The sequence below is a fragment of the Pseudonaja textilis genome, chromosome 3 (genome assembly GCF_049901715.1).
Source record: "Pseudonaja textilis isolate UNSWEBS1 chromosome 3, rPseTex1.2, whole genome shotgun sequence".
Classification (NCBI taxonomy): domain Eukaryota; kingdom Metazoa; phylum Chordata; class Lepidosauria; order Squamata; family Elapidae; genus Pseudonaja; species Pseudonaja textilis.
Window position 1 is genome coordinate 129,567,062 of NC_141992.1, and position 14,664 is coordinate 129,581,725.

A 14,664-nucleotide genomic window follows, 5' to 3' on the forward strand; every position below is an offset into this window, starting at 1 on the left:
TTATTTTAAAAAAATATTATTTTGACTTATTGTTAGTTAACAGTTTTATCATGGGTGGAATAGTGTGTAGAAATAATAAACATGTTGGTTATTTAGCACATTCTTGGTATTATAACAGCATGAAAGTGTAGGTGTATATCTATATGTATATGAACCTCCTTATAAGCAAAAATAATCAGTGTGCTTGTTTCCAATGCCTTGAAAGTTACATTTAAAAACCAGTGTTATATTTTATCCAATAAATAAATAGCCAAAAAGGCCAAAGTGTTCCAAATTGTAACACTTCTGTGTGTGCAAAAATGTATCCTAAATATTATCAGCACATTGTTTTCAAGTGGTGTTTTTCAGAGAAGTGGTGCTCTGCTCAGTGTGTTGTTATACTTTCACAGTACAGCAAGATAAGAATACAGTGTGCGTACCTTGTCCCACTGGTTATTTTTCTAATGTCTCCTCTGCAACTGATGCATGCAAAGCCTGGACAAAGTAAGTTTCATATACATTTAACAGTGCTCTAACAAAGACACAAAGGACATCTTTGGATGTCGGTGTTGAATTGTATTTAGAAACACTGATGTTGGTTGTAGAAAATGAAATAATTTGTCATTGCCAGTTATTAGTCTCTGAACATTACAATCTATAAATCTTCATTTGCCTGATCATGTATATTTAGTGACATGAATAGATGTATATTAAAATTATTTTAATTTTGTAATAATGGCTGCATTTCCATCTTTTCTCAGCAGTAATCCATAAGTATTTGTGTTTTATGTAAAATTGAGACTTGCAGAAGGGCAGTGTTTCTCTACTTCAGCACGTTAAACATATATGGACTTCATCTCCCAGAGTTCCTTGGTTAACGTGCTGACTAGGGAATTCTGGGAGATAAAGTCCACATATTTTAAAATTGCTGAGGTTGAGAAACACAGCAATAGGAAAATGAGAAATAGATCGTGAAACAAAAAAGGAAGTGGGAATATTGTCTACTCTTTGAAATTAAGGAAATTCATTTTTCTTCCATTCCTTCTTTTTCTTTTTAGTTAAAATGAATTGAATAAACTGAAAAATTAATTGTTCATTTAATTATGAAAAGGCCATTTAACCCAGGAGCCTCCAACCTGTGGGCTGTGGCCGACTAATGAGCTGTGAGTGCAACCAGGCCACAGAAACTGCCAGTGAGTTTGTACGTGCATGCACATCCTCATTTGCACAAACAGTGGGCAAGCACACATGCATACTCCATTTAAGTGAGCAACAGGATTGTGTGCACGCCACTTGCGCAAACGGAGCTACCCTAAAAAAAAATTAAAGTACTTTTTAAAATTGTTTCTACCAAGTAGCGATTAGAGATCACCATAATGCTTTATTGTAAACCCATCTGTTATGGCATAATGTCACTGTGATATGTCATGATAACCTGGTTCAACAAAACTTGCTTTAAAAATTCTGGCATAGTGTTAAATCTATGTATGCAAATGGCTTGCTGTAGAAAACCAGCAGACCTCCTTACTGATCATTAATTCTCAGAGTCCCATATGAGACTAACAGGACTAAACAGTGTAGGAAAAAATATTTATAAATTTAGTTATGAGCTTCATTAGATATTAGATATTATACATGAAATTGGCTTTCTTTTTCCTCTTTTGTCATAATATCAATGACAGTGTTCTGCAGCCTGCTTCTCTCCAGATCAGATAGCCTAATATACTGTACCATTCCCACATGGTGGGGAATTATGGGAGAGGTTGTAGAGAGTCCAGGTGACTCTGGGGGAAATAGGGAAGAATTATCAAGGGGGTTAAAACATTCTCTAAAGATAGTATTTGGAAAATATCATGTAGGATTCTCCCTAGTTCACTGGGATATAGAAGGGAGGGGAAGTAAAGTATAATCAGGCTTCTAAGATTTTGTAATTACAGCCTAAGCATCGCCTCGCTACCTCTTTATGCTATTATTTGTTTGTTTGCTTGTTTGTCAAACGTGTACAAGATAACAAGTATAAGTATGAATATAGTAACAAAGGGAGTAAATACAGATAAATGGGGACAGTAAGACAGGGACGGCAGGCACGCTGGTGCGCTTATGCATGCCCCCTTTAAGGACCTCTTAGGAATGGAGTGAGGTCCACAGTAGACAGTTTGAAGTTGAAGCTGTGAGGTATTGAGGCTGTAACAACAGAGTCGGGTAGAGCGTTCCAGACGTTGACCATTCTGTTGCTGAAGTTGTATTTTCTGCAGTTGAGTTTGGACCGGTTTACCTTGAGTTTGGAGTAGTTGTTTGCCCGTGTATTATTGTGATTGAGGCTGAAGAAGAAGTTGTTTCTGCAAAACGTACATTACTTTATTCTCATGTCTCATCCAAAAGCAATATGATTTATCACTTTCCATTTTATTTAATTTAGTTGCACAGCTTTGGGTACTGAAGACAAGATTCCTGGGAGTAGCTGGTCTGATGCAGTTTGTAAGATACAAGAGAAAACACATTCAGAAGATGGTAAATACAAAAGCGCTAGCTGCACAGTAATATTATTTTAAGATTTTCTGGTATAAAGTTACCCTATATTTTGGCTGCATCTCATGATATGGTGAACTACTCAATAGCTTCAATAATGCTATCAGTGATGTTAGCAGGAGCAGGAGCTCCTGGTAGGGTTTCACTGCTGGTAAGAGTCCATTGGAGTTGGGTAGCTATTCAATCCAAATAAATAAAATTCCAGTATCGTGGAAGCAGGTTGAAATGCTTCCAGGTTAGAGGATTTGCAGATTGCCTGCTATATACATCCCATCCTGAACAACCTTCAGGATAGGCCAAGGATGCTCTGGGCTTGTCAGTTTGGATACTGCAGCACTATCAGCTTGATGGAATTTGGATACTGCAGCATTATCAGCCAGGAAGACTTTCTGAGTATATAGGATTACCTGTAGTGTGCTTCAGAGCCGACCAGCATGGTCAGTCTTTGGTAGCTACAGGATTATCTGACACAAACACTGAAAATACCCAGCCTGGAAAAATAAGCAAACATAACTCAGAGAGTCTGAGTATGGGATGTCCGCAAACAACAGAGAAAAATAATATCTGTTTGGCAAAGTTGAGGGAAGTTGAAGAAGAGGAATAAAATGGATAAACTAGATGGAGAGGAACAGATAAAGATGTAGGAGAAGGAGTGGCAGAACCTGGAGGTGAAGTTTAAAAAGGGGCCAGCCCAGAATTTCTATATAGCCCACAAGCAGACTCTTTGAATTCTTTGAATTCTTATCTAACTCCAAACAAGTGTTAACCATTAGTTGAAAAGATTCCTATGTATAGACTTTAGCATTAAATCAGTTTAATTGGACTTTCAGGTGTGGACTTGACCTTTCACGCTTGACAAAGACCTTCACAGTAAGGTCATTGGAATCTCAACAGATTATTGTTGTGGGCAGCTTGAAATAGTGGATATTTGCCCATAGATATTTGTTTGCAAAGATTTAAAGATACAAAATAAAGAAACCCTGTTATCAGAAATTGATATTTTTTTCCTGCCAGTTTTTGACAACATAATCCAAGGGTAATCTCTGAGTTAACAAAATTGAGGCTGGGTTTACAGGTTGCCCAGTTCTAGTTTAACCAGAATACAAGAGGCCTAAAAAGGGAAACACTTAATCAAGTTAAAGTGCATAGACATAAGCCACAAATTTATTAGCTAATACACTGGTTCCCAAAATTCATATCTTAAATGCCATTTAGCAGTGTAGAGAAAATCTGTGTCCCGCTGTGATATAAAGTAAAAACTTCAGTTTTTCAAAGAAAGACATATGTTATTATCCATTCTGTTCTTGTGTTTATCATTTGTAAGTTTTAAAGATGCAGTTACAGATAATCTTCATTTAACAACTGCTTGTTCAGTGACTGTTTAAAGTTAAAACAGCATTGAACGAGTGGTATTTACAGCCAGTCCTCATAATTGGTGCTCTTACCATATCCCTGCAGTCACATGATTGAGATCCAGGCTCTTGGTGACCGGCTCAAAACTCTAGCTTCCAACAAGCTAGTCAGTGGGGAAGCTGGCTGATTACAAAAGATGACCACATGATAACACCCTTAATGAAGGCATGGAATTTGGTTAATGACAACAATAGGAAGTGCTGGAACTGTTGCCACTAAGTGGTGCAGTCACATAACCGCACATAATTGTACTTTCTGGCTGTGTTGCTTGGCAATTCTGATCCTAATTGCCATCATTAAGCATGGACTATCAGTAAAGACTCAGTATCTTTTAGGCTACTTCACAGAACCAGCTAGATTGAAAACCACTAGGCTAAAATATGTGCATATAGGACAGAGGCTACTCTTGTTTTTTTGCCCCTTATGCTCTCAGATGTGTTGTACTCTCAACAAATGGTCAACAACAACTTGGACCCATTTCTGGAATTATAGCTGAATGGTTTGGGACAGATCGTAGTATAGACTTACTCCAAAATGAGTAAGGCCAGGCACAATACCTTCAAACTATCTTAACATTATGTTTGTTTTTCCCAGCATGAAAATTCATGGCCAAAAATTAATCTTGGATGCCCACAGCATGTGTGTGTGTGTATGTATGTGCGTGTTATCTCAGAGGACACAAATAGTGTAAGCATAGATTGAAAATTGCACATACTATAAACCAAGGATCGCCAACCTTTTGGACCTCAGGGACCACCAAACTCATAATTTTAAGTCCTGCGGACCAGAGATCCTGAGAAAATCCCTAAAAAAGTCTGCAGGAAAATTCCTCACCCAATTTTCCTACCAATCAATCATTCTTTTTTTTGGATTGCAGGATACCAGCTCCGTTCTTGGGGGGGGGGGGACTTTTGGCTTCATGCAAGGAAAGCAGCAGAAGCAGCAGAAGTCTTTCTTTTTCTCCACCAAATTCCACCAGAAATGAGTCTTTGTGAGACTTGTCGCACCAGTGCAGCCTCTTGGAGCAGGATGCCTTGCAGGGTCCCAAAGACTCATTTCTGGCGGAGTTTGGGGGAGAGAAAGAAAGACTTTTGCTGCTTTCCTTGCATGCAGCCAAAAGCAGAAGAAGAAAGAAGCGGAAAGAAGCTGCTCGGTGGCTAGGAGAGGCACGTGGAGCAAGTTCCCTCCCTCCGTCCTTTTCTCCCTCCCCTCACTATCTTTTGTTGTTCACAATGCAAGCCTTCTGTTCCCACAGGCCATGTGGATGGCACAACCTTGTATTCCAACGCAGCCTGGATTAATTGTTTTGGGGGTGCTTTGGGGTGGCATTTCTCTGCGGAGCACCAGCGGTCCCCGGCCCACTGGTTGGCGACCACTGCTGTAAACTATAACCAGCTTCTAATTTGCCCTATGATGTTTCTATTTTCAATAATGAAAGATAGTGAAATTTAACAGTCAACCACTACAATGTTTCCCTGTAGCATTTGACTAAAAAGCAGGGTTGTATTTTTTTTAAATAAACTGGTCCAAAATTATATTTCCTGAGTCTAAGCTTTTATAATTCATTGTCATTTTCCAGAAAACAAGAAATTATTTTATGTGTTGATTGTTCCATTCCTCCTCATTGCCTTGGCTGGTGTAATTATCCTTACTGTATATTATCGAAGTAAAGGAAAATTACTGACAGGTATGTAACACCTAACAACTTCTTACCTTATTGTAAAACTACAGTTAACAGACATTTTTATTTAAATCTCTTAATTTGGTTATTATAAAAGCCAGATTACTTTTTTACTTTTTTGTTTTTATATATCGTTTAAGTTCTAAGTTTTGGACATCCATTTCAGTTTTCACAAATGTACCCATGTGATCCAAGGGTATGCAGAAGCAGGCAATGTTTTCTAGGCTGGAGGTCACACTTGGCTTTTGTGTGGTATTTTGGCAGCTGCAACTGGAAAAGTGAGGGCAGAGCAAAGAAGTTGCTGCAGGCAGGACAAAATCCAAGTTTGATATATTTAAGTTAGAATTTAAATTAAATAGAGTTGATTGTGATTACTGCCTATGTATTTAATAATGTCTGTGTTGCATGAAAAATTGGGAGGAGGACACATATGGCTGCCAATTGTGTAACCCCGATCTACTCTGCAATTATGAAAGTATTGCGCAGTGTGTTGATTTTCACGTTTATATCATCTTGTGTGTCAGGCTCTAGAAGGGTGGCTGACAGGCACACAAACATTTATGTCTGTTTCAAAGGAAGATTTAATTGCAACTAATTGCACTTCCTCCACTGAAATAATAGGACTCCTTATAAGAAATTGCTGTAACAGGGTTATTTGTCTTCGTCACACTCATAATCAATAGATTTTTTTTTGAAGCTGAAAATAGGATTTTGAGGCTGGTTTGATGCAACTACATACAGTTGGACAAAATGGCTTCACATCTGAATTGGGCGCTGGTTTAAAGCTATGGACCAACCTGAAACAATTCAATTTCAGCATTGAGTGTCAGTCAAGGTTAAGTGGCTTCTGCTCTCTGGGAAGAATCCTCTAAATGAAAGGAAGGGCACTAGGTAGTAGCTCCTAGACAAAATTAAGGCATAGTAGTTTGTGAATTTAATAACTTTGTATGTATCATTTAGAATTTTAGAGCAAGAGAAAGATATTTTTATTTGCAGACAGTGGACATATTAACTTTTTTGTCTAATAATTGAATTTGTATATGACATTATTTCAGCAAAAACAAATGCATTCTTCCACATAAAAAGCAAGCAGTTTGTTGACCAAATATTTTTTTTAACCAAATCCATAGAATACATTTCTCAGTAAACTCATGATTAGTGTTACTTCAATTGTTTTTTTTAAACTCTTCCTAGTACTATATATATATATACAATTGTTCTTTTGGTAATTCATGTGATATTCCTTGCAACAGACTAGCCAACCAATCACCCACATACAGCTAAGTCATTAGCAAGTCAGTCATAAATTGATGGCACATGATATGGAACAAAGACCCAACTGATATGGAATGTTCTGTTTTAGTCATGGATAGATTGTCGAGATAGACACATCTTCCATTTGTAGAGTGAAGCGGGGCATTGGGAATCACTTTGCAACTCACATTTTACCACAAACCCTTCGAAAAGCAAACTATTTTTAGCAAAGTATATTTAAAAACAAATTGACAATATTTAAGAATGAGCTATTATGCAAACTAATTTGTGCATATGTGTGCCATCTTTTTCACTTACTCTTGTCAGTGAACACAATTACAGCAAGTGTACAAGTCTATTGAAAGGCTTTAAGTACGCTTCACTCTGTGATCAAAATTTAATGTTATATAGTATGCTAATATGTCTCAATCTGATAGCTCACTGTGAATAAATAGGTCGATCCTATTTTTAAGTATTGAATGTTTATAAGTGTTTTTGTAAAGATTTTTTTTTATACAGCTAGCCATAATATATATGGTTGCATTTGTGGTTCATTAATATTCTGCTAAAATTCTAGAATCTAACTGAATACTTTTCTCTATATTTCCTTCCAGCAGATTTACAATACTGGGCTCAGGAAATATGCCAACAAATAAAAGGGAAAAAGGTAAATTGTAAGGCTTTATGAATGTTTATACCTTTTCATGTTTTTTCTTGGCTGCTCTCTTCTGATATCTTTGTGTGTTGGAGAACTCTTAAGTGATGAAATAAAGTTGTAATTTGTAAAACAGCTTGGTTGACATAAGGTCAAAAGGAAATGATGAAAGTATAAGAAACAGAACCACAAAGACTCCCTTGGTTTTAAGCCATAGAATTTTCTTTTTAAATTATTGCAATTGGTCTGCAGTTTGCTGGGTTTACTTAACAGATTATCACTACTACTATAGGAAACTATATATTTTTTTTCTTTGCAGGATTCTTCTTGTGATACATTTGTAAACACAAATGTAGCGCATCCTGCTGGCATTCAGCTTTTGGGAGAGACTTATTTGCTGGATCTCGACCAATATGGCTTTCCGGATGAGGTACATCACCCATGTGATCATCTCCTGAGTGAAAAAGATGGTCCGGATCAAATACTTTATGGATCAAGAGAAAATTTCCCAGCATTGTTTCTAACTACCATTTCAGAGGACGGCCACTTTAGACAGATGCCTATGGAAGATGAATACACGGACAAAGTATCCAATGGGCAGCATTACTTACCTTTAGTCAGTCAATCTGATAGCAAACCAGCATCACCCTTCTCTGAACCGCTAGAAGTGGGAGAGAATGATAGCTTGAATTACTTCTTCACAGGAACCGAAAAGCTGGAGGAATTGGTGCACTGCTGTTGCTTGGACACATCATGTGCAATGGACCCTATTCATGCTTCCTCACATAAATACCTGCAGAGTTCTTGTAATCATTCCACTTGTGCCAAGATGAGAGATGTTGATTATGAAGATACAGGTACTTCCCTACTGATGTCTGAAGAAAAGCATAGCTTTGCCAGATCACCTTGTAGACAACCTCCTAACAAACTGGACAATGCCACAGATTCCTTAAAAGAAAATGGATCTGCTCTGCTAGGCACCTGTGGTATGGAATCTTCTCTGGGAGACCAAAATGGGTCAGCAAACAATGTCGGAGACCAAAGTGACTCATCTGACGGAAAGGAACAGAATACAAAAAGAACATCTGAGTCAAACTACAATGTTTCAGATCCACCAGCAGCATCTGGTAAGCCCTCTATATATGAAGCCCACTTTGTTGTTTGTAAAAAAAAGGTAAAGAAGTCCCTGAGGATTTTACTCCGCTGGCCATGGCTGACTGTAGGGGGCGGAGCACACCTGCATTTCAAGGCTATTGAGCCAGTGCTGTCTGAAAACATTTCCATGGTCATGTGGCCAGCATGACATCCGAGAACATTGTTACATTTCACGTAGTACTGTTATCTTTCCACCGAAGTGGTACCTTTCTATCTACTTACATTTGCATGCTTTCAAATTGCTAGGTATGTAGGAGCTGGGTCGAGGACAGGAGTTCACACATTGTGTGGCACTCAGGTCTTAAACTTGGGCTGCTGTTTCCAGCCAGCAAGCCCAGTGTCTTAACCACTGAGCCACCACGCTGCCCACTTTTATTGTTAATGAGGGGTAGATATTATTAAGCATCTACAGACCAGATTGCAGCACCCACCTTATCTTGAAAAAAAACTTAATAAAGACAAGTTTTTGTTAGTTATTTGTATGGGAGACTAACAGATCTCAGTTCTGTAGATTATGTTGGGAAATTAAATCTACAGCAAACAATTTCTATATTGAAGTCAAGACTATGTAGATATAGCAGTATATATAATTCTGGGGGTCAGTGCAGAAGACGAAGAAGAAAGGCAAGTCAAATGAAAGCATTGTGGACCTTCGATCTATACATATCTGAACATTGAAATTATATCTGTTCTTTATTCATTTTTGAGAATACAGTATAAGAATGTAAGGTAGAGGCAGAAAAGTGGAAAATCGTATTTAAAGCAATTACTTCATATTGCTTCATAGTAAGGTTGGTTCTGCATGTTAATCTAGCAGTTAATTTTCAAGATCATTTAAATAAGGCAAGAACATTTATTTTTTCTCTGGGATTTTGGAAATGACTTAGACCCAGTGTGATTATATTCTGGTGCCAGTGGTTTTTCTCCACCCAGCAAACAAAGTATGCTTTTTGGCACTCTTTACCTTGGTCAAGCTAGCTGGCTAGCCAATGTTGTGGTGATGGTTAAAAGGGAAAAAAAAACATTCCCAGTGAACCTCCAGTTACAAATCGAGAGGTACAACTAAAGGAGATGAAAATATTAGTCATACTTTTTAATGGCATCCTTTATACTATATTGTACATTTTCCAAATATGCTGGGCGACAGTCCTCATCATTTACAGTTGACAAGCTATTAGCTATAATAGTAGGCACTGTACTTTAATGTCAGTGTAGAGAAAATGGTTGTATACAATCACTTGGACAATATGTTCAGGATGATTTGATGAATAATTATTTTCTGTCCCTTGACAGTTATCCTGTAAAACAAAATATGGAATATTCACAATGATAACCACGACAATTCATTAAACTTGGGAAAAATTCATTCCAGGCAGCAGGTGGTGCTATAAAGAAGGCACACTGCCAGGGTCTTGATAGATGACAGTGTTTAATCGAAAGAACCTGGAGAGCGCCATTCCTGCAGGATCAGATTGGCAGGCAGATGTTACAGGACAGGGGTCCCCCAACCTTTCCAGCTTGGCAGCTCAGCCCAGCAGGGGGAGGGGAGTGTGAATGGCAGGCCAGGTACACGCACGCAGCTCCATTTGTATGAGTGGTGGGCACATGTGCCCTCATGCAGATGGAGCTTCACGAGTGAGTGGAGGATGCTTGCGCTCACATACAAAGCTCAACTCACGTGAGTGGCAGGCACTTGGCTCACTCGCATGAGCAGAGGACACTTATGCAAAGGGCACTTGTGCTTGCACGTGAATCTCCACTCACATTTGACCATCTCTCCTGAGGCCCAGTTTCGAACAGGCCAACGGCCCGGTAGTGGGCTGTGGCATGGGGGTTAGGGACCAATGATCTAAGAGACAGCTGGCTGCTCAACAAACCAGGCTGTATGCCAGGTAAGGCTTTATAGGTAACAACCAGCATCTTGAAATTGCACTTAGAAACAAAGGATGAGTTCTATAAGACTAAACAAGTATTAACTATCAACATATGTACTTACAGGTCTTTGACCTGTATAATGAGGATAATTGGGACAGAATTTTTGTTGCTAGGTGATGCAATGGTCATGCATGATGCCACGTAACTTAGCAATGGAGAGTCTGGCACTTCTAGTTGCTATTGTTAAGTGAAATCACATGGACTGTTAAGTGGGCTGCCATTTGGGACTTCCTGATGGCTTAACTTGTCTTGTAATTGTGAGAACTTCCGTATGGCCCGCCCCTTAACTTTTCTTGTAATTGCGAGCCAGGTGCCAAGCCCCTGGATCTCAACCATGTGATCATGGGAACACAGCAATTGATATAAGTACAAAGACTGGTCATAAGGTAACACTGTTCAGTACCAGCGTAAGTTCAGACACTGAACAAGTATGCATTAAACAAGGACCACTTGCAGACTCAATCCCAGTGTTTTCCAAGCATTGCATTCAGTGGGATCCATCAGTAGAATACCCTTCCGTCTTCAACATCTGCATACTCTCCAAATTTAATTCAAATTTTTGGAGGAATCTCAAAAGCAGATGGGCGAGTCTCTCATGCAGTGAACACAACATTCATATAATATTGGATGAGGCCTGGAAATTTTCTTGCATTTTCAGAATTTTCCTTGCTCTACTTCACATCAGGGGTGGGATTCTACCAGTTCGCACCTATTTGCTAGAACCGGTTGTTAACATTCTAAGCAGTTCAGAGAACCGGTTGTTAGAAGAAATTACTGGCCTAATCCTGTAAGGAAGGCAGGAAGGAAACATTCTGGTGTTGCTTACGGAAACTGCCTCTCCCTTAACCCTTATTACATTCTTGACAGGACTAGACCTCCTGTCTCAGGAACTTCTCTGGAGTTTTTTTTTCCTTCCTTTGCTGGTACTTTGCTTGTGTGGAGTGACCATTCAAAGTTACAATGGCACTGAAAAAAGTGACTTATGACCATTTTTCATACTTATGACTGTTGCAGCATCTCCACAGTCATGAGAGGCCAGGCGAGGAGATGCGTGCCTCGATGTGAGTGATATTGAGTTCGCCACACCCCGCCAATAACATGACCACCAAGCCATGTCCACCCAGTCATATGACCACCTAAGCCATGCCTACCACCTAAGCCAGGCCCACAGAACCAGTTGTTAAAAATTTTGAATCCCACCCCTGCTTCACACCCTGGTTATTTTGGACCAAGAGTCCATCATTTATTTGGTTCTGCACACCATTCTAAATTATTAATCAGAAGTTGATGAGAAAAATCACAGCAGCCGCCCCTATTTATCATACGAAAAGTAAATGTTTCTCTAAGAGATTGACTTGGAAAATGTTGTAAAATATTTTCTGTATTTTTAAAATATGGGCATCACCTCCTTTTTTTCTACAGCTAATGGAAATGTACACTTCATCAAGAAGCAGGGGAGGAATTGTTCCTAAGTTTTTTTCCTGACATGGGGTCAGTAGAGTCTGGTGCAGAAATGTAAAACTAATCAATGTCTTAATTGTGGTTAAATGATCAGGGTGCTCAAGTGTTCCCCACCAATAATGCTCTTTTCTAAGCTAAACAAATGAACACACTGATGCGTTTTTTTAATATGTTGAATGTGTCAGGTATTTGGAGATAATTGGTAGAGAGGTAGACCTCAAAAAATATTTCTATGGTCTTTTTAGAGTTGCCAGAATGCACACAGCGACTGCCTTCATAAAATATACTAAATTAAGACAAAAGACAATGTCTTAGCATGTTGTGTCTATCCTGTGTTCTGCTCTTAATGTTTGTTATCATGGGAATAAAATAGACTCTAATTATATGATAAATTATCCAATCTAAACATAACTCATTATATTAAGCCATGGATAATTGGCTAAATCACAATTAGCTGAACTTATACAACAAACCAAACCATAAACTATAACTGACTTGCAGGGTTCACACCAGCTTAGTTTGAACTAAACCTAAAGTAAGGATATTATGGCTTAAGTGCAATTTATGCAAACCAGATGCCAAAATAATGCTAATTGGTAGAATGTGCAAACCTGTAGTATACTGCCAATATCTTAATTCTGATTAGATGCTTTGGTAGTGTTAAAGTACCAAATACAGGTAGTATTTATTTATAGTACTTGTGGTCTGGGTATATGTTTAAAATGTCCCATTTTGGCTATTTTCAAAGGGTATCCCCATTAATCTGCTGGAGTAATTTGAATGAGAATTTGTTTTCAGAAATGTAAACAAGACAGTATTTTACCTCTAGTTGATGTTGCCTTGGGATACCAGTTTTTATTTTTGCACAAAACTATGTCCGTCCTTGTAATATTGACTAGTTGCAGTTCTCTTACTGTCCTATTAATTATGTCTGCACCTATTTCCCTCTGCTTTGGCCCCTTTTAGGAAATGTGACAGGAAACGGGAACTCTACATTCATTTCAAGTGGACAAGTCATGAATTTTAAGGGTGAAATTATTTTTGTCTATGTTAGTCAGAACTCCCAGGAAGGGTCGATGACTCCTGGATCCAGTGACGACAGCCTGGGGAACCCAGTGCAAGAGGAAAACTTAAACCGCTGTGAGACATTTGCAGGCAATGCTGACCAGTATAAAGAAAAATGCGCTGAAATCAATATGTGTTACAGCATGGAATCTGGAGAACCTCAAAGCACCGTAGAAGGATACAAAAGGACTTTTGGGCCGATTGGTCAAGAGAATTGTGAAAGCCAGAAGAAGCACACCTCTCATGAAGCCTCACAGCCTGTACAAGAGGAAGGGAAGCCAGGATATTCTTAAAGGAAATGGTGCATTGATGCAGACGAATGCTGGTTATTGATATTCAGTCAAAAGAACTGACACAACTACCATTCACTGAACCGTGATCTGGAAAGCAGATGCAGATAGCGCTAATTAAGCAAAGGAAGCCTTCTGTTGGTTGCTGAGATGTCAGATTGCCGACTACTGGATTAAAAGGGGGTTCTTTGCTCCAATATAAAAACAGTAGAGGAGACAATTGAATTAAGGCTATGTGGAATATTTTGGTTTTCCAGGAAAAGGGTAGTGTATTGGGATTCAGAGATGAGATGCGTTGTGTCGTTGCTGTTCTTCCGGATGCCAAGGATGATGTTCCTATGGAATTGACACATGCTGCCTAAGACTCGTCCATAGAATTTGTTTTTAGAATGGTAGCTTCTGTTTATGTACAGTGGTAATGTTAACACAGCTGCCTTAACCTTTACTGCAGAAAATACAGATGAAAGTTCAGGAAAACAGAAGTTAGTTTTGTCTATCCTCACATTGCAGATAAGATTTCTGCCTCTCTCTTTTTCATTTTAAATATTTCATATTCATCCTTTCAATGTTTGTCCAAGAACTTACATTTTTCGAAAGGAAATTGCAGTTGCTCTTGGTCTCAGTAAGACTTCATGGCACCATACACTCCTGCATGGGTTGTGTCATCTTTTTTAAAAAGTTTGCCACTGAATGAGTAGCAAGTTGTGAGTTGTACTTATAGAACAGCCCCATCATTCAGTGTTTGAATCACTATGAAGCTCATGATTCCAAATTAAACAATAAAACTTAGCACTTTGTGTGTGCCCACAACTCCTCCCCCCATATTCTCATTAATGGTGTGAAAGAAGATTGACTGCTCGTGAGCACTTTTTCTCAAGACAGGCAGAGAAGGTGGGCTTGTCTATTTTAGAAAAGTAACTTAACAACAATCTAGCATTAGCATTGTTCCCAGTCATTCCAGAACAATATACACCAAGGGTGTCAAATTCAAGGCCTGTGAGACAGATATGGCCCATGGATTGCTCAGATCTGGCCCGCAAAGCTGATCTGGAAACAGCAAAGGGGCGGCTCACAGTGCCTCTGCCAGTGAAAAAAGAGCTTCATTTTCGCTGGCAGGGGGTTGCGGGAGGCCGTTGCAGCTGAAAACGGAGTTCACAAAGGCTGCATGCGGGACTCCTGAGTGCCATTTTCACTGACAAGAGGGTTACAGGAAGCCGTTGCAACCAAAAATGGACCTCAGAAGCCCG

The 14,664-nt window shown here is 39.0% G+C and overlaps 1 protein-coding gene across 2 annotated transcripts in view; it reads left to right on the forward strand.

The window, feature by feature from the left end:
- TNFRSF11A (TNF receptor superfamily member 11a) overlaps positions 1–14,227 on the forward strand; it is a 39,389-nt gene extending 25,162 nt beyond the window's left edge. The window contains exons 5-10 of one of the 2 annotated variants that reach the window (XM_087930752.1): positions 390–483; positions 2,399–2,490; positions 5,501–5,608; positions 7,474–7,523; positions 7,831–8,638; positions 13,029–14,227. In XM_087930752.1, coding sequence (XP_087786878.1) covers positions 390–483; positions 2,399–2,490; positions 5,501–5,608; positions 7,474–7,523; positions 7,831–8,638; positions 13,029–13,420 — 1,544 coding nt within the window. In that variant the 3' untranslated portion in view covers positions 13,421–14,227. Of the gene's footprint in view, positions 1–389; positions 484–2,398; positions 2,491–5,500; positions 5,609–7,470; positions 7,524–7,830; positions 8,639–13,028 lie in introns of both variants that reach the window. The other variant, XM_026701076.2, reaches the window with a different exon arrangement.
- Positions 14,228–14,664: the final 437 nt, after the last annotated feature.